Source organism: Phyllobates terribilis, unplaced genomic scaffold (assembly GCF_046119375.1).
Source record: "Phyllobates terribilis strain yellow unplaced genomic scaffold, ASM4611937v1 Scaffold_9__5_contigs__length_417890890, whole genome shotgun sequence".
Lineage (NCBI taxonomy): Eukaryota > Metazoa > Chordata > Amphibia > Anura > Dendrobatidae > Phyllobates > Phyllobates terribilis.
The window spans coordinates 194505593-194527575 of record NW_027362769.1 but is presented as its reverse complement, the minus strand read 5'-3'; the positions used below and the strand labels follow the sequence as shown (position 1 = coordinate 194527575).

Sequence of the window (21983 nt, the reverse complement as noted above, 5' to 3'; positions counted from 1 at the left end):
GTGTATGGAGAGGACAGGTTATATACTGGAGATTATATGTGGGGAGGTATCAGGAGATTAGGGCAGAGGTGTATGGAGAGGACAGGTTATATACTGGAGATTATATGTGGGGAGGTATCAGGAGATTAGGGCAGAGGTGTATGGAGAGGACAGGTTATATACTGGAGATTATATGTGGGGAGGTATCAGGAGATTAGGGCAGAGATGTATGGAGAGGACAGGTTATATACTGGAGATTATATGTGGGGAGGTATCAGGAGATTAGGGCAGAGATGTATGGAGAGGACAGGTTATATACTGGAGATTATATGTGGGGAGGTATCAGGAGATTAGGGCAGAGATGTATGGAGAGGACAGGTTATATACTGGAGATTATATGTGGGGAGGTATCAGGAGATTAGGGCAGAGATGTATGGAGAGGACAGGTTATATACTGGAGATTATATGTGGGGAGGTATCAGGAGATTAGGGCAGAGATGTATGGAGAGGACAGGTTATATACTGGAGATTATGTGTGGGGAGGTATCAGGAGATTAGGACAGAGCTGTACGGAGGGACAGGTTATATACTGAGGATTATTTGGGAGGTATCAGAAGATTAGGGTAGCTGTACGGAGGGACAGGTTATATACTGGAGATTATGTGTGGGGAGGTATCAGGAGATTAGGACAGAGCTGTACGGAGGGACAGGTTATATACTGAGGATTATTTGGGAGGTATCAGAAGATTAGGGTAGCTGTACGGAGGGACAGGTTATATACTGGGGATAATTTGGGAGGTATCAGTAGATTAGGGCAGCTGTATGGAGGGACAGGTTATATACTGAGGATTATGTGGGAGGTATCAGTAGATTAGTGTAGCTGTACGGAGGGACAGGTTATATACTAGGGATAATTTGGGAGGTATCAGTAGATTAGTGTAGCTGTATGGATGGGAAGGTCATATACTGGGGATTATGTGGGAGGTATCAGTAGATTAGGGTAGCTGTATGGAGGGACAGGTTATATACTGGGGATTATGTGGGAGGTATCAGTAGATTAGGGTAGCTGTATGGAAGGGAAGGTCATATACTGGGGATTATGTGGGAGGTATCAGTAGATTAGGGTAGCTGTATGGAGGAGCAGATTATATACTGGGGAATATGTGGGAGGTGTCAGTAGATTAGTGTAGCTGTATGGAAGGGAAGGTTATATACTGGGGATTATGTGGAAGGTGTCAGTAGATTAGGGTATCTGTATGGAAGGGAAGGTCATATAGTAGGGATTATGCGGGAGGTATCAGTAGATTAGGGTATCTGTATGGAAGGGAAGGTTATATACTGGGGATTATGTGGGAGGAATCAGTAGATTAGGGTATCTGTATGGAAGGGAAAGTCATCTAGTAGGGATTATGTGGGAGGTATCAGTAGATTAATGTAGCTGTATGGAAGGGAAGGTTATATACTGGGGATTATGTGGGAGAGGTATTAGTAGATTAGGGTAGCTGTACGGAAGGGAAGGTTATATACTGGGGATTATGTGGGAGGTATCAGTGAATTAGGGTAGCTGTATGGAAGGGAAGGTTATATACTGGGGATTATGTGGGAGGTGTCAGTAGATTAGGGTAGCTGTATGGAAGGGAAGGTCATATAGTAGGGATTATGTGGGAGGTATCAGTAGATTAGGGTAGCTGTATGGAAGGGAAGGTTATATACTGGGGATTATGTGGGAGGTATCAGTAGATTAGGGTAGCTGTATGGAGGGACAGGTTATATACTGGGGATTATGTGGGAGGTATCAGTAGATTAGGGTAGCTGTATGGAAGGGAAGGTTATATACTGGGGATTATGTGGGAGGTATCAGTAGATTAGGGTAGCTGTATGGAGGGACAGGTTATGTAATGGGGATTATGTGGGAGGTGTCAGTAGATTAGGGTAGCTGTATGGAAGGGAAGGTCATATACTGGGGATTATGTGGGAGGTATCAGTAGATTAGGGTAGCTGTATGGAAGGGAAGGTTATATACTGGGGATTATGTGGGAGGTATCAGTAGATTAGGGTAGCTGTATGGAGGGACAGGTTATATACTGGGGATTATGTGGGAGGTATCAGTAGATTAGGGTAGCTGTATGGAAGGGAAGGTTATATACTGGGGATTATGTGGGAGGTATCTGTAGATTAGGGTAGCTGTATGGAGGGACAGGTTATGTAATGGGGATTATGTGGGAGGTGTCAGTAGATTAGGGTAGCTGTATAGAAGGGAAGGTCATATAGTAGGGATTATATGGGAGGTATCAGTAGATTAGGGTAGCTGTATGGAAGGGAAGGTCATATAGTAGGGATTATGTGGGAGGTATCAGTAGATTAGGGTAGCTGTATGGAAGGGAAGGTCATATAGTAGGGATTATGTGGGAGGTATCAATAGATTAGGGTAGCTGTATGGAAGGGAAGGTTATACACTGGGGATTATGTGGGATGTATCAGTAGATTAGGGTAGCTGTATGGAAGGGAAGGTCATATACTGGGGATTATGTGGGAGGTATCAGTAGATTAGGGTAGCTGTATGGAAGGGAAGGTTATATACTGGGGATTATGTGGGAGGTATCAGTAGATTAGGGTAGCTGTATGGAGGGGCAGGTTATATACTGGGGATTATGTGGGAGGTGTCAGTAGATTAGGGTAGCTGTATGGAAGGGAAGGTCATATACTGGGGATTATGTGGGAGGTATCAGTAGATTAGGGTAGCTGTATGGAAGGGAAGGTTATATACTGGGGATTATGTGGGAGGTATCAGTAGATTAGGGTAGCTGTATGGAGGGACAGGTTATATACTGGGGATTATGTGGGAGGTATCAGTAGATTAGGGTAGCTGTATGGAAGGGAAGGTTATATACTGGGGATTATGTGGGAGGTATCAGTAGATTAGGGTAGCTGTATGGAGGGACAGGTTATATACTGGGGATTATGTGGGAGGTATCAGTAGATTAGGGTAGCTGTATGGAAGGGAAGGTTATATACTGGGGATTATGTGGGAGGTGTCAGTAGATTAGGGTAGCTGTATGGAGGGGCAGGTTATATACTGGGGATTATGTGGGAAGAGTCAGTAGATTAGGGTAGCTGTATGGAAGGGAAGGTCATATAGTAGGGATTATGTGGGAGGTATCAGTAGATTAGGGTAGCTGTATGGAAGGGAAGGTCATATAGTAGGGATTATGTGGGAGGTATCAGTAGATTAGGGTAGCTGTATGGAAGGGAAGGTTATATACTGGGGATTATGTGGGAGGTGTCAGTAGATTAGGGTAGCTGTATGGAAGGGAAGGTTATATACTGGGGATTATGTGGGAGGTGTCAGCAGATTAGGGTAGCTGTATGGAAGGGAAGGTTATATACTGGGGATTATGTGGGAGGTATCAGTAGATTAGGGTAGCTGTATGGAGGGACAGGTTATATACTGGGGATTATGTGGGAGGTATCAGTAGATTAGGGTAGCTGTATGGAAGGGAAGATTATATACTGGGGATTATGTGGGAGGTATCAGTAGATTAGGGTAGCTGTATGGAGGGACAGGTTATGTAATGGGGATTATGTGGGAGGTGTCAGTAGATTAGGGTAGCTGTATGGAAGGGAAGGTCATATAGTAGGGATTATGTGGGAGGTATCAGTAGATTAGGGTAGCTGTATGGAAGGGAAGGTCATATAGTAGGGATTATGTGGGAGGTATCAATAGATTAGGGTAGCTGTATGGAAGGGAAGGTTATACACTGGGGATTATGTGGGATGTATCAGTAGATTAGGGTAGCTGTATGGAAGGGAAGGTCATATACTGGGGATTATGTGGGAGGTATCAGTAGATTAGGGTAGCTGTATGGAAGGGAAGGTTATATACTGGGGATTATGTGGGAAGTGTCAGTAGATTAGGGTAGCTGTATGGAAGGGAAGGTCATATACTGGGGATTATGTGGGAGGTGTCAGTAGATTAGGGTAGCTGTATGGAGGGGCAGGTTATATACTGGGGATTATGTGGGAAGAGTCAGTAGATTAGGGTAGCTGTATGGAAGGGAAGGTCATATAGTAGGGATTATGTGGGAGGTATCAGTAGATTAGGGTAGCAGTATGGAAGGGAAGGTCATATAGTAGGGATTATGTGGGAGGTATCAGTAGATTAGGGTAGCTGTATGGAAGGGAAGGTTATATACTGGGGATTATGTGGGAGGTGTCAGTAGATTAGGGTAGCTGTATTGAAGGGAAGGTTATATACTGGGGATTATGTGGGAGGTATCAGTAGATTAGGGTAGCTGTATGGAGGGACAGGTTATATAATGGGGATTATGTGGGAGGTGTCAGTAGATTAGTGTAGCTGTATGGAAGGGAAGGTCATATAGTAGGGATTATGTGGGAAGCATCAGTAGATTAGTGTAGCTGTATGGAAGGGAAGGTTATATACTGGGGATTATGTGGGAGGTGTCAGTAGATTAGGGTAGCTGTATGGAAGGGAAGGTTATATACTGGGGATTATGTGGGAGGTATCAGTAGATTAGGGTAGCTGTATGGAGGGACAGGTTATATAATGGGGATTATGTGGGAGGTGTCAGTAGATTAGTGTAGCTGTATGGAAGGGAAGGTCATATAGTAGGGATTATGTGGGAAGCATCAGTAGATTAGTGTAGCTGTATGGAAGGGAAGGTTATATACTGGGGATTATGTGGGAGGTATCAGTAGATTAGTGTAGCTGTATGGAAGGGAAGGTTATATACTGGGGATTATGTGGGAGGTATCAGGAGATTAGGGTAGCTGTATGGAGGGGCAGTGTTAGAACTCTCCTGTTAGTTTTTTTCTAGTTTGCTGGTCACATGACCTTTTTTGCCTATTTAATCCTGCTCCGCCCTCCTGGCCTTGCTGGACTTCATTGTAATTTCTACTCTTGAGCTAGCTTGGTGCTCTGTTACCTTTCTCAGTCAGTTTTGCTAGGTCTTCGGACCTCTATGTTGTTTGTTTGTCTTATTTCTGCTACAATTTCTGCTAGGAGGTGTCCATCTTTCTCCCAGTCCCTAGTTCTGGTAGGGATCCCTTCCTCACATCTATAGGTCTTCGTGCAGACTAGCCGAGGACTTTAGCGGGTCTGATCGCAGGATCAGGTTCCCTGTTACATCGTAGGGATCCATCTTAGTTCTATTGTAGGGACAGATCTCCTGTCTTTCCTTAGTGCTTGTAGCAGATCATAACAGGCAGGTTATATACTGGGGATTTTGTGGGAGGTGTCAGTAGATTAGGGTAGCTGTATGGAAGGGAAGGTAATATACTGGGGATTATGTGGGCGATATCAGGAGATTAGGGTAGCTGTATGGAAGGGAAGGTCATATACTGGGGATTATGTGGGAGGTGTCAGGAGATTAGGGTAGCTGTATGGAGGGGCAGGTTATATACATGGGATTATGTGGGAGGTGTCAGTAGATTAGGGTAGCTGTATGGAAGGGAAGGTAATATACTGGGGATTATGTGGGAGGTATGAGTAGATTAGGGTAGCTGTATGGAAGGGAAGGTAATATACTGGGGATTATGTGGGAGGTATGAGTAGATTAGGGTAGCTGTATGGAGGGGAAGGTTATATACTGGGGATTATGTGGGAGGTATCAGTAGATTAGGGTAGCTGTATGGAGGGGAAGGTTATATACTGGGGATTATGCGGGCGGTATCAGTATACTAGAAGGTCAGGTTATGGATTACGTATGATCACTGTGGCTATCCAGTAGATCCCCTATGTACATACCCCAGGTTAGGAGCAGCTGGTGGATCCCTCGTCCGGGCAGAGGTTGTGCAGAGAGATCAGACTCTCGCTCTGCTCCTCGTCTTCTGGAGTCCTGGAATGGAGGAAGGGGATCAGATTCTGATGAGCCGACAGCTTCACAGATCAGGAGAAATGACACAATGGTGCCGGGTTCGGGACGTACCTCAGCGTCCGATGCTTCCTGCATATGGTGGCAAAGATTCTGCGTACGGCCACCATGACCGGATCCCAGTTATTATAATGACAGAGGAGAGTCACAATGAAGAAAGAGATGAAGACCGGAAGAGCACCAGCGAAGAAAACCCAGGAGAACGGACCTGAAAGAAAGGGAAGACAGTCACTCAAAGGTGCAAAATCACAACGGGCAGAAATAATAATCATACTGTTACTTCTAAAACGCCAACATATTAGGCAGCGCAGTACAGTAAGCGCGGAAAAGTACTGACAATAGACGTCAAGAGGTTCACTAGTTACAGGGGCAGTGAGGGTCCTGATCACAGGCTACAATCTATGAGGAGATGGAGGACACAATAGGTAGAACGTGCCGTCATGTACAGAGAATAAAGACATCACACAGTAACACATAGACCACCAGTTACAGGAGCAGTGAGGGTCCTGATCACAAGCTACAATCTATGAGGAGATGGAGGACACAATAGGTAGAACGTGCCGTCATGTACAGAGAATAAAGACATCACACAGTAACACATAGACCACCAGTTACAGGAGCAGTGAGGGTCCTGATCACAGGCTACAATCTATGAGGAGATGGAGGACACAATAGGTAGAACGTGCCGTCATGTACAGAGAATAAAGACATCACACAGTAACACATAGACCACCAGTTACAGGAGCAGTGAGGGCCCTGATCACAGGCTACAATCTATGAGGAGATGGAGGACACAATAGGTAGAACGTGCCGTCATGTACAGAGAATAGAGACATCACACAGTAACACATAGACCACCAGTTACAGGAGCAGTGAGGGTCCTGATCACAAGCTACAATCTATGAGGAGATGGGGGACACAATAGGTAGAACGTGCCATCATGTACAGAGAATAAAGACATCACACAGTAACACATAGACCACCATTTACAGGGGCAGTGAGGGTCCTGATCACAAGCTACAATCTATGAGGAGATGGAGGACACAATAGGTAGAACGTGCCGTCATGTACAGAGAATAAAGACATCACACAGTAACACATAGATCACCAGTTACAGGGGCAGTGAGGGTCCTGATCACAAGCTACAATCTATGAGGAGATGGGGGACACAATAGGTAGAACGTGCCGTCATGTACAGAGAATAAAGACATCACACAGTAACACATAGACCACCATTTACAGGGGCAGTGAGGGTCCTGATCACAAGCTACAATCTATGAGGAGATGGAGGACACAATAGGTAGAACGTGCCGTCATGTACAGAGAATAAAGACATCACACAGTAACACATAGACCACCGGTTACAGGAGCAGTGAGGGTCCTGATCACAAGCTACAATCTATGAGGAGATGGGGGACACAATAGGTAGAACGTGCCGTCATGTACAGAGAATAAAGACATCACACAGTAACACATAGACCACCAGTTACAGGAGCAGTGAGGGTCCTGATCACAAGCTACAATCTATGAGGAGATGGAGGACACAATAGGTAGAACGTGCCGTCATGTACAGAGAATGAAGACATCACACAGTAACACATAGACCACCAGTTACAGGAGCAGTGAGGGTCCTGATCACAGGCTACAATCTATGAGGAGATGGAGGACACAATAGGTAGAACGTGCCGTCATGTACAGAGAATGAAGACATCACACAGTAACACATAGACCACCAGTTACAGGAGCAGTGAGGGTCCTGATCACAGGCTACAATCTATGAGGAGATGGAGGACACAATAGGTAGAACGTGCCGTCATGTACAGAGAATAAAGACATCACACAGTAACACATAGACCACCAGTTACAGGAGCAGTGAGGGTCCTGATCACAGGCTACAATCTATGAGGAGATGGGGGGACACAATAGATAGAACGTGCCGTCATGTACAGAGAATAAAGACATCACACAGTAACACATAGACCACCAGTTACAGGAGCAGTGAGGGTCCTGATCACAAGCTACAATCTATGAGGAGATGGGGGACACAATAGGTAGAACGTGCCGTCATGTACAGAGAATAAAGACATCACACAGTAACACATAGACCACCAGTTACAGGAGCAGTGAGGGTCCTGATCACAGGCTACAATCTATGAGGAGATGGGGGACACAATAGGTAGAACGTGCCGTCATGTACAGAGAATAAAGACATCACACAGTAAGACATAGACCACCAGTTACAGGAGCAGTGAGGGTCCTGATCACAAGCTACAATCTATGAGGAGATGGGGGACACAATAGGTAGAACGTGCCGTCATGTACAGAGAATAAAGACATCACACAGTAACACATAGACCACCAGTTACAGGAGCAGTGAGGGTCCTGATCACAGGCTACAATCTATGAGGAGATGGGGGACACAATAGGTAGAACGTGCCGTCATGTACAGAGAATAAAGACATCACACAGTAACACATAGACCACCAGTTACAGGGGCAGTGAGGGTCCTCATCACAGGCTACAATCTATGAGGAGATGGGGGACACAATAGGTAGAACGTGCCGTCATGTACAGAGAATGAAGACATCACACAGTAACACATAGACCACCAGTTACAGGGGCAGTGAGGGTCCTGATCACAGGCTACAATCTATGAGGAGATGGAGAACACAATAGGTAGAACGTGCCGTCATGTACAGAGAATAAAGACATCACACAGTAACACATAGACCACCAGTTACAGGAGCAGTGAGGGTCCTGATCACAGGCTACAATCTATGAGGAGATGGAGGACACAATAGGTAGAACGTGCCATCATGTGCAGAGAATAAAGACATCACACAGTAACACATAGACCACCAGTTACAGGAGCAGTGAGGGTCCTGATCACAGGCTACAATCTATGAGGAGATGGAGGACACAATAGGTAGAACGTGCCGTCATGTACAGAGAATAAAGACATCACACAGTAACACATAGACCACCAGTTACAGGAGCAGTGAGGGTCCTGATCACAGGCTACAATCTATGAGGAGATGGGGGACACAATAGGTAGAACGTGCCGTCATGTACAGAGAATGAAGACATCACACAGTAACACATAGACCACCAGTTACAGGAGCAGTGAGGGTCCTGATCACAGGCTACAATCTATGAGGAGATGGAGGACACAATAGGTAGAACGTGCCGTCATGTACAGAGAATGAAGACATCACACAGTAACACATAGACCACCGGTTACAGGAGCAGTGAGGGTCCTGATCACAGGCTACAATCTATGAGGAGATGGAGGACACAATAGGTAGAACGTGCCGTCATGTACAGAGAATAAAGACATCACACAGCAACACATAGATCACCAGATACAGGAGCAGTGAGGGTCCTGATCACAGGCTACAATCTATGAGGAGATGGGGGACACAATAGGTAGAATGTGCCGCCATGTACTGAGAATAAAGACATCACACAGTAACACATAGACCACCAGTTACAGGAGCAGTGAGGGTCCTGATCACAGGCTACAATCTATGAGGAGATGGGGGGACACAATAGGTAGAACGTGCCGCCATGTACAGAGAATAAAGACATCACACAGTAACACATAGACCACCAGTTACAGGAGCAGTGAGGGTCCTGATCACAGGCTACAATCTATGAGGAGATGGAGGACACAATAGGTAGAACGTGCCGTCATGTACAGAGAATAGAGACATCACACAGTAACACATAGACCACCAGTTACAGGAGCAGTGAGGGTCCTGATCACAGGCTACAATCTATGAGGAGATGGAGGACACAATAGGTAGAAAATGCCGTCATGTACAGAGAATAAAGACATCACACAGTAACACATAGACCACCAGTTACAGGAGCAGTGAGGGTCCTGATCACAGGCTACAATCTATGAGGAGATGGGGGGACACAATAGGTAGAACGTGCCGTCATGTACAGAGAATAAAGACATCACACAGTAACACATAGACCACCAGTTACAGGGGCAGTGAGGGTCCTGATCACAAGCTACAATCTATGAGGAGATGGAGGACACAATAGGTAGAACGTGCCGTCATGTACAGAGAATAAAGACATCACACAGTAACACATAGACCACCAGTTACAGGAGCAGTGAGGGTTCTGATCACAGGCTACAATCTATGAGGAGATGGAGGACACAATAGGTAGAACGTGCCGTCATGTACAGAGAATAAAGACATCACACAGTAACACATAGACCACCAGTTACAGGGGCAGTGAGGGTCCTGATCACAAGCTACAATCTATGAGGAGATGGAGGACACAATAGGTAGAACGTGCCGTCATGTACAGAGAATAAAGACATCACACAGTAACACATAGACCACCAGTTACAGGAGCAGTGAGGGTCCTGATCACAGGCTACAATCTATGAGGAGATGGGGGACACAATAGGTAGAACGTGCCGTCATGTACAGAGAATAGAGACATCACACAGTAACACATAGACCACCAGGTACAGGAGCAGTGAGGGTCCTGATCACAGGCTACAATCTATGAGGAGATGGGGGACACAATAGGTAGAACGTGCCGTCATGTACAGAGAATAAAGACATCACACAGTAACACATAGACCACCAGTTACAGGAGCAGTGAGGGTCCTGATCACAGGCTACAATCTATGAGGAGATGGAGGACACAATAGGTAGAACGTGCCGTCATGTACAGAGAATAAAGACATCACACAGTAACACATAGACCACCAGTTACAGGAGCAGTGAGGGTCCTGATCACAGGCTACAATCTATGAGGAGATGGGGGACACAATAGGTAGAACGTGCCGTCATGTACAGAGAATAAAGACATCACACAGTAACACATAGACCACCAGTTACAGGAGCAGTGAGGGTCCTGATCACAGGCTACAATCTATGAGGAGATAGGGGACACAATAGGTAGAACGTGCTGTCATGTACAGAGAATAAAGACATCACACAGTAACACATAGACCACCAGTTACAGGAGCAGTGAGGGTCCTGATCACAAGCTACAATCTATGAGGAGATGGAGGACACAATAGGTAGAACGTGCCGTCATGTACAGATAATAAAGACATCACACAGTAACACATAGACCACCAGTTACAGGAGCAGTGAGGGTCCTGATCACAAGCTACAATCTATGAGGAGATGGAGGACACAATAGGTAGAACGTGCCGTCATGTACAGAGAATAAAGACATCACACAGTAACACATAGACCACCAGTTACAGGGGCAGTGAGGGTCCTCATTACAGGCTACAATCTATGAGGAGATGGGGGACACAATAGGTAGAACGTGCCGTCATGTACAGAGAATAAAGACATCACACAGTAACACATAGACCACCAGTTACAGGAGCAGTGAGGGTCCTGATCACAAGCTACAATCTATGAGGAGATGGGGGACACAATAGGTAGAACGTGCCGTCATGTACAGAGAATAAAGACATCACACAGTAACACATAGACCACCAGTTACAGGAGCAGTGAGGGTCCTGATCACAGGCTACAATCTATGAGGAGATGGAGGACACAATAGGTAGAACGTGCCGTCATGTACAGAGAATAAAGACATCACACAGTAACACATAGACCACCAGTTACAGGAGCAGTGAGGGTCCTGATCACAGGCTACAATCTATGAGGAGATGGGGGACACAATAGGTAGAACGTGCCGTCATGTACAGAGAATAAAGACATCACACAGTAACACATAGACCACCAGTTACAGGAGCAGTGAGGGTCCTGATCACAGGCTACAATCTATGAGGAGATGGGGGACACAATAGGTAGAACGTGCCGTCATGTATAGAGAATAAAGACATCACAGAGTAACACATAGACCACCAGTTACAGGAGCAGTGAGGGTCCTGATCACAGGGTACAATCTATGAGGAGATGGGGGACACAATAGGTAGAACGTGCCGTCATGTACAGAGAATAAAGACATCACACAGTAACACATAGACCACCAGTTACAGGAGCAGTGAGGGTCCTGATCACATGCTACAATCTATGAGGAGATGGGGGACACAATAGGTAGAACGTGCCGTCATGTACAGAGAATAAAGACATCACACAGTAACACATAGACCACCAGTTACAGGAGCAGTGAGGGTCCTGATCACAAGCTACAATCTATGAGGAGATGGAGGACACAATAGGTAGAACGTGCCGTCATGTACAGAGAATAAAGACATCACACAGTAACACATAGACCACCAGTTACAGGAGCAGTGAGGGTCCTGATCACAGGGTACAATCTATGAGGAGATGGGGGACACAATAGGTAGAACGTGCCGTCATGTACAGAGAATAAAGACATCACACAGTAACACATAGACCACCAGTTACAGGAGCAGTGAGGGTCCTGATCACATGCTACAATCTATGAGGAGATGGGGGACACAATAGGTAGAACGTGCCGTCATGTACAGAGAATAAAGACATCACACAGTAACACATAGACCACCAGTTACAGGAGCAGTGAGGGTCCTGATCACAAGCTACAATCTATGAGGAGATGGGGGACACAATAGGTAGAACGTGCCGTCATGTACAGAGAATAAAGACATCACACAGTAACACATAGGCCACCAGTTACAGGAGCAGTGAGGGTCCTGATCACAGGCTACAATCTATGAGGAGATGGAGGACACAATAGGTAGAACGTGCCGTCAAGTACAGAGAATAAAGACATCACACAGTAACACATAGACCACCAGTTACAGGAGCAGTGAGGGTCCTGATCACAGGCTATAATCTATGAGGAGAAGGAGGACACAATAGGTAGAACGTGCCGTCATGTACAGAGAATAAAGACATCACACAGCAACACATAGACCACCAGTTACAGGGGCAGTGAGGGTCCTGATCATAAGCTACAATATATGAGGAGATGGGGGACACAATAGGTAGAACGTGCCGTCATGTGCAGATAATAAAGACATCACACAGTAACACATAGACCACCAGTTACAGGAGCAGTGAGGGTCCTGATCACAGGCTACAATCTATGAGGAGATGGAGGACACAATAGGTAGAACGTGCCGTCATGTACAGAGAATAAAGACATCACACAGTAACACATAGACCACCAGTTACAGGAGCAGTGAGGGTCCTGATCACAGGCTTCAATCTATGAGGAGATGGAGGACACAATAGGTAGAACGTGCCGCTATGTACAGAGAATAAAGACATCACACAGCAACACATAGACCACAAGTTACAGGAGCAGTGGGGGTCCTGATCACAGGCTACAATCTATGAGGAGATGGGGGACACAATAGGTAGAACGTGCCGTCATGTACAGAGAATAAAGACATCACACAGTAACACATAGGCCACCAGTTACAGGGGCAGTGAGGGTCCTGATCACAGGCTACAATCTATGAGGAGATGGAGGACACAATAGGTAGAACGTGCCGTCATGTACAGGGAATAAAGACATCACACAGTAACACATAGACCACCAGTTACAGGAGCAGTGAGGGTCCTGATCACAAGCTACAATCTATGAGGAGATGGAGGACACAATAGGTAGAACGTGCCGTCATGTGCAGAGAATAAAGACATCACACAGTAACACATAGACCACCAGTTACAGGAGCAGTGAGGGTCCTGATCACAGGCTACAATCTATGAGGAGATGGAGGACACAATAGGTAGAACGTGCTGTCATGTACTGAGAATAAAGACATCACACAGTAACACATAGACCACCAGTTACAGGAGCAGTGAGGGTCCTGATCACAGGCTACAATCTATGAGGAGATGGGGGACACAATAGGTAGAACGTGCCGTCATGTACAGAGAATAGAGACATCACACAGTAACACATAGACCACCAGTTACAGGGGCAGTGAGGGTCCTGATCACAGGCTACAATCTATGAGGAGATGGAGGACACAATAGGTAGAACGTGCCGTCATGTACAGAGAATGAAGACATCACACAGTAACACATAGACCACCAGTTACAGGAGCAGTGAGGGTCCTGATCACAGGCTACAATCTATGAGGAGATGGAGGACACAATAGGTAGAACGTGCCGTCATGTACAGAGAATGAAGACATCACACAGTAACACAAAGACCACCAGTTACAGGAGCAGTGAGGGTCCTGATCACAGGCTACAATCTATGAGGAGATGGAGGACACAATAGGTAGAACGTGCCGTCATGTACAGAGAATAAAGACATCACACAGTAACACATAGACCACCAGTTACAGGAGCAGTGAGGGTCCTGATCACAGGCTACAATCTATGAGGAGATGGAGGACACAATAGGTAGAACGTGCCGTCATGTACAGAGAATAGAGACATCACACAGTAACACATAGACCACCAGTTACAGGAGCAGTGAGGGTCCTGATCACAGGCTACAATCTATGAGGAGATGGAGGACACAATAGGTAGAACGTGCCGTCATGTACAGAGAATAAAGACATCACACAGTAACACATAGACCACCAGTTACAGGAGCAGTGAGGGTAATGATCACAGGCTACAATCTATGAGGAGATGGGGGGCACAATAGGTAGAACGTGCCGTCATGTATAGAGAATAAAGACATCACACAGTAACACATAGACCACCAGTTACAGGAGCAGTGAGGGTCCTGATCACAGGCTACAATCTATGAGGAGATGGGGGACACAATAGGTAGAACGTGCCGTCATGTACAGAGAATGAAGACATCACACAGTAACACATAGACCACCAGTTACAGGGGCAGTGAGGGTCCTGATCACAGGCTACAATCTATGAGGAGATGGGGGGACACAATAGGTAGAACGTGCCGTCATGTACAGAGAATAGAGACATCACACAGTAACACATAGATCACCAGATACAGGAGCAGTGAGGGTCCTGATCACAGGCTACAATCTATGAGGAGATGGAGGACACAATAGGTAGAACGTGCCGTCATGTACAGAGAATAAAGACATCACACAGTAACACACAGACCACCAGTTACAGGGGCAGTGAGGGTCCTGATCACAAGCTACAATCTATGAGGAGATGGAGGACACAATAGGTAGAACGTGCCGTCATGTACAGAGAATAAAGACATCACACAGTAACACATAGACCACCAGTTACAGGAGCAGTGAGGGTCCTGATCACAGGCTACAATCTATGAGGAGATGGGGGACACAATAGGTAGAACGTGCCGTCATGTACAGAGAATAAAGACATCACACAGTAACACATAGACCACCAGTTACAGGAGCAGTGAGGGTCCTGATCACAGGCTACAATCTATGAGGAGATGGGGGACACAATAGGTAGAACATGCCGTCATGTACAGAGAATAGAGACATCACACAGTAACACATAGACCACCAGGTACAGGAGCAGTGAGGGTCCTGATCACAGGCTACAATCTATGAGGAGATGGGGGACACAATAGGTAGAACGTGCCGTCATGTACAGAGAATAAAGACATCACACAGTAACACATAGACCACCAGTTACAGGAGCAGTGAGGGTCCTGATCACAGGCTACAATCTATGAGGAGATGGGGGGCACAATAGGTAGAACGTGCCGTCATGTATAGAGAATAAAGACATCACACAGTAACACATAGACCACCAGTTACAGGAGCAGTGAGGGTCCTGATCACAGGCTACAATCTATGAGGAGATGGGGGACACAATAGGTAGAACGTGCCGTCATGTACAGAGAATAAAGACATCACACAGTAACACATAGACCACCAGTTACAGGAGCAGTGAGGGTCCTGATCACAGGCTACAATCTATGAGGAGATGGAGGACACAATAGGTAGAACGTGCCATCATGTGCAGAGAATAAAGACATCACACAGTAACACATAGACCACCAGTTACAGGAGCAGTGAGGGTCCTGATCACAGGCTACAATCTATGAGGAGATGGAGGACACAATAGGTAGAACGTGCCGTCATGTACAGAGAATGAAGACATCACACAGTAACACATAGACCACCAGTTACAGGAGCAGTGAGGGTCCTGATCACAGGCTACAATCTATGAGGAGATGGAGGACACAATAGGTAGAACGTGCCGTCATGTACAGAGAATGAAGACATCACACAGTAACACATAGACCACCAGTTACAGGAGCAGTGAGGGTCCTGATCACAGGCTACAATCTATGAGGAGATGGAGGACACAATAGGTAGAACGTGCCGTCATGTACAGAGAATAAAGACATCACACAGTAACACATAGACCACCAGTTACAGGAGCAGTGAGGGTCCTGATCACAGGCTACAATCTATGAGGAGATGGAGGACACAATAGGTAGAACGTGCCATCATGTGCAGAGAATAAAGACATCACACAGTAACACATAGACCACCAGTTACAGGAGCAGTGAGGGTCCTGATCACAGGCTACAATCTATGAGGAGATGGAGGACACAATAGGTAGAACGTGCCGTCATGTACAGAGAATGAAGACATCACACAGTAACACATAGACCACCAGTTACAGGAGCAGTGAGGGTCCTGATCACAAGCTACAATCTATGAGGAGATGGAGGACACAATAGGTAGAACGTGCCGTCATGTACAGAGAATGAAGACATCACACAGTAACACATAGACCACCAGTTACAGGAGCAGTGAGGGTCCTGATCACAGGCTACAATCTATGAGGAGATGGAGGACACAATAGGTAGAACGTGCCGTCATGTACAGAGAATAGAGACATCACACAGTAACACATAGACCACCAGGTACAGGAGCAGTGAGGGTCCTGATCACAGGCTACAATCTATGAGGAGATGGGGGACACAATAGGTAGAACGTTCCGTCATGTACAGAGAATAAAGACATCACACAGTAACACATAGACCACCAGTTACAGGAGCAGTGAGGGTCCTGATCACAGGCTACAATCTATGAGGAGATGGAGGACACAATAGGTAGAACGTGCCGTCATGTACAGAGAATAAAGACATCACACAGTAACACATAGACCACCAGTTACAGGAGCAGTGAGGGTCCTGATCACAGGCTACAATCTATGAGGAGATGGGGGACACAATAGGTAGAACGTGCCGTCATGTACAGAGAATAAAGACATCACACAGTAACACATAGACCACCAGTTACAGGGGCAGTGAGGGTCCTCATTACAGGCTACAATCTATGAGGAGATGGGGGACACAATAGGTAGAACGTGCCGTCATGTACAGAGAATAAAGACATCACACAGTAACACATAGACCACCAGTTACAGGAGCAGTGAGGGTCCTGATCACAAGCTACAATCTATGAGGAGATGGGGGACACAATAGGTAGAACGTGCCGTCATGTACAGAGAATAAAGACATCACACAGTAACACATAGACCACCAGTTACAGGAGCAGTGAGGGTCCTGATCACAGGCTACAATCTATGAGGAGATGGGGGACACAATAGGTAGAACGTGCCGTCATGTACAGAGAATAAAGACATCACACAGTAACACATAGACCACCAGTTACAGGAGCAGTGAGGGTCCTGATCACAGGCTACAATCTATGAGGAGATGGGGGACACAATAGGTAGAACGTGCCGTCATGTATAGAGAATAAAGACATCACACAGTAACACATAGACCACCAGTTACAGGAGCAGTGAGGGTCCTGATCACAGGGTACAATCTATGAGGAGATGGGGGACACAATAGGTAGAACGTGCCGTCATGTACAGAGAATAAAGACATCACACAGTAACACATAGACCACCAGTTACAGGAGCAGTGAGGGCCCTGATCACAGGCTACAATCTATGAGGAGATGGGGGACACAATAGGTAGAACGTGCCGTCATGTACAGAGAATAAAGACATCACACAGTAACACATAGACCACCAGTTACAGGAGCAGTGAGGGTCCTGATCACAGGCTACAATCTATGAGGAGATGGGGGGCACAGTAGGTAGAACGTGCCGTCATGTACAGAGAATAAAGACATCACACAGTAACACATAGACCACCAGTTACAGGGGCAGTGAGGGTCCTGATCACAGGCTACAATCTATGAGGAGATGGGGGACACAATAGGTAGAACGTGCCGTCATGTACAGAGAATAAAGACATCACACAGTAACACATAGACCACCAGTTACAGGAGCAGTGAGGGTCCTGATCACAGGCTACAATCTATGAGGAGATGGAGGACACAATAGGTAGAACGTGCCGTCAAGTACAGAGAATAAAGACATCACACAGTAACACATAGACCACCAGTTACAGGAGCAGTGAGGGTCCTGATCACAGGCTACAATCTATGAGGAGATGAGGGACACAATAGGTAGAACATGCCGTCATGTACAGAGAATAAAGACATCACACAGTAACACATAGACCACCAGTTACAGGAGCAGTGAGGGTCCTGATCACATGCTACAATCTATGAGGAGATGGGGGACACAATAGGTAGAACGTGCCGTCATGTACAGAGAATAAAGACATCACACAGTAACACATAGACCACCAGTTACAGGAGCAGTGAGGGTCCTGATCACAGGCTACAATCTATGAGGAGATGGAGGACACAATAGGTAGAACGTGCCGTCAAGTACAGAGAATAAAGACATCACACAGTAACACATAGACCACCAGTTACAGGAGCAGTGAGGGTCCTGATCACAGGCTATAATCTATGAGGAGAAGGAGGACACAATAGGTAGAACGTGCCGTCATGTACAGAGAATAAAGACATCACACAGTAACACATAGACCACCAGTTACAGGAGCAGTGAGGGTCCTGATCACAGGCTTCAATCTATGAGGAGATGGGGGACACAATAGGTAGAACGTGCCGTCATGTACAGAGAATAAAGACATCACACAGTAACACATAGACCACCAGTTACAGGAGCAGTGAGGGTCCTGATCACAGGCTACAATCTATGAGGAGATGGAGGACACAATAGGTAGAACGTGCCGTCATGTACAGAGAATAAAGATATCACACAGTAACACATAGACCACCAGTTACAGGAGCAGTGAGGGTCCTGATCACAGGCTACAATCTATGAGGAGATGAGGGACACAATAGGTAGAACGTGCCGTCATGTACAGAGAATAAAGACATCACACAGTAACACATAGATCACCGGTTACAGGAGCAGTGAGGGTCCTGATCACAGGCTACAATCTATGGGAGATGGAGGACACAATAGGTAGAACGTGCCGTCATGTACAGAGAATAAAGACATCACACAGTAACACATAGACCACCAGTTACAGGGGCAGTGAGGGTCCTGATCACAGGCTACAATCTATGAGGAGATGGAGGACACAATAGGTAGAACGTGCCGTCATGTACAGAGAATAAAGACATCACACAGTAACACATAGACCACCAGTTACAGGAGCAGTGAGGGTCCTGATCACAGGCTACAATCTATGAGGAGATGGAGGACACAATAGGTAGAACGTGCCGTCATGTATAGAGAATAAAGACATCACAAAGTAACACATAGACCACCAGTTACAGGAGCAGTGAGGGTCCTGATCACAGGCTACAATCTATGAGGAGATGGGGGACACAATAGGTAGAACGTGCCGTCATGTACAGAGAATAAAGACATCACACAGTAACACATAGACCACCAGTTACAGGGGCAGTGAGGGTCCTGATCACAGGCTACAATCTATGAGGAGATGGGGGACACAATAGGTAGAACGTGCCGTCATGTGCAGAGAATAAAGACATCACACAGTAACACATAGACCACCAGTTACAGGGGCAGTGAGGGTCCTGATCACAGGCTACAATCTATGAGGAGATGGAGGACACAATAGGTAGAACGTGCCGTCATGTACAGAGAATAAAGACATCACACAGTAACACATAGACCACCAGTTACAGGGGCAGTGAGGGTCCTGATCACAGGCTACAATCTATGAGGAGATGGAGGACACAATAGGTAGAACGTGCCGTCATGTACAGAGAATAAAGATATCACACAGTAACACATAGACCACCAGTTACAGGAGCAGTGAGGGTCCTGATCACAGGCTACAATCTATGAGGAGATGGAGGACACAATAGGTAGAACGTGCCGTCATGTACAGAGAATAAAGATATCACACAGTAACACATAGACCACCAGTTACAGGAGCAGTGAGGGTCCTGATCACAGGCTACAATCTATGAGGAGATGAGGGACACAATAGGTAGAACGTGCCGTCATGTACAGAGAATAAAGACATCACACAGTAACACATAGATCACCGGTTACAGGAGCAATGAGGGTCCTGATCACAGGCTACAATCTATGAGGAGATGGAGGACACAATAGGTAGAACATGCCGTCATGTACAGAGAATAAAGACATCACACAGTAACACATAGACCACCAGTTACAGGAGCAGTGAGGGTCCTGATCACAAGCTACAATCTATGAGGAGATGGAGGACACAATAGGTAGAACGTGCCGTCATGTACAGAGAATAAAGACATCACACAGTAACACATAGACCACCAGTTACAGGGGCAGTGAGGGTCCTGATCACAGGCTACAATCTATGAGGAGATGGAGGACACAATAGGTAGAACGTGCCGTCATGTACAGAGAATAAAGACATCACACAGTAACACATAGACCACCAGTTACAGGAGCAGTGAGGGTCCTGATCACAGGCTACAATCTATGAGGAGATGGAGGACACAATAGGTAGAACGTGCCGTCATGTACAGAGAATAAAGACATCACACAGTAACACATAGACCACCAGTTACAGGAGCAGTGAGGGTCCTGATCACAGGCTACAATCTATGAGGAGATGGAGGACACAATAGGTAGAACGTGCCGTCATGTACAGAGAATAAAGACATCACACAGTAACACATAGACCACCAGTTACAGGGGCAGTGAGGGTCCTGATCACAGGCTACAATCTATGAGGAGATGGGGGACACAATAGGTAGAACGTGCCGTCATGTACAGAGAATAAAGACATCACACAGTAACACATAGATCACCGGTTACAGGAGCAGTGAGGGTCCTGATCACAGGCTACAATCTATGAGGAGATGGAGGACACAATAGGTAGAACATGCCGTCATGTACAGAGAATAAAGACATCACACAGTAACACATAGACCACCAGTTACAGGAGCAGTGAGGGTCCTGATCACAAGCTACAATCTATGAGGAGATGGAGGACACAATAGGTAGAACGTGCCGTCATGTACAGAGAATAAAGACATCACACAGTAACACATAGACCACCAGTTACAGGAGCAGTGAGGGTCCTGATCACAGGCTACAATCTATGAGGAGATGGAGGACACAATAGGTAGAACGTGCCGTCATGTACAGAGAATAAAGACATCACACAGTAACACATAGACCACCAGTTACAGGGGCAGTGAGGGTCCTGATCACAGGCTACAATCTATGAGGAGATGGAGGACACAATAGGTAGAACGTGCCGTCATGTATAGAGAATAAAGACATCACACAGTAACACATAGACCACCAGTTACAGGGGCAGTGAGGGTCCTGATCACAGGCTACAATCTATGAGGAGATGGAGGACACAATAGGTAGAACGTGCCGTCATGTACAGAGAATAAAGACATCACACAGTAACACATAGACCACCAGTTACAGGAGCAGTGAGGGTCCTGATCACAAGCTACAATCTATGAGGAGATGGAGGACACAATAGGTAGAACGTGCCGTCATGTACAGAGAATAAAGACATCACACAGTAACACATAGACCACCAGTTACAGGGGCAGTGAGGGTCCTGATCACAGGCTACAATCTATGAGGAGATGGAGGACACAATAGGTAGAACGTGCCGTCATGTACAGAGAATAAAGACATTACACAGTAACACATAGACCACCAGTTACAGGAGCAGTGAGGGTCCTGATCACAAGCTACAATCTATGAGGAGATGGAGGACACAATAGGTAGAACGTGCCGTCATGTACAGAGAATAAAGACATCACACAGTAACACATAGACCACCAGTTACAGGAGCAGTGAGGGTCCTGATCACAGGCTACAATCTATGAGGAGATGGAGGACACAATAGGTAGAACGTGCCGTCATGTACAGAGAATAAAGACATCACACAGTAACACATAGACCACCA

The 21983-nt window shown here is 46.2% G+C and overlaps 1 protein-coding gene across 1 annotated transcript in view; it reads right to left on the bottom strand.

Moving 5' to 3' along the window:
• Positions 1–21983, bottom strand: part of LOC141161325 (solute carrier family 35 member F5-like) — a 131626-nt gene that overhangs the window by 3216 nt on the left and 106427 nt on the right. Inside the window, exons 4-5 of the mRNA XM_073646138.1 lie at positions 5925–6078; positions 5744–5834 (exon numbers count right to left, since the gene is read on the bottom strand). Coding sequence (XP_073502239.1) covers positions 6016–6078 — 63 coding nt within the window. The 3' untranslated portion in view covers positions 5744–5834; positions 5925–6015. The remainder of the gene's footprint in view (positions 1–5743; positions 5835–5924; positions 6079–21983) is intronic.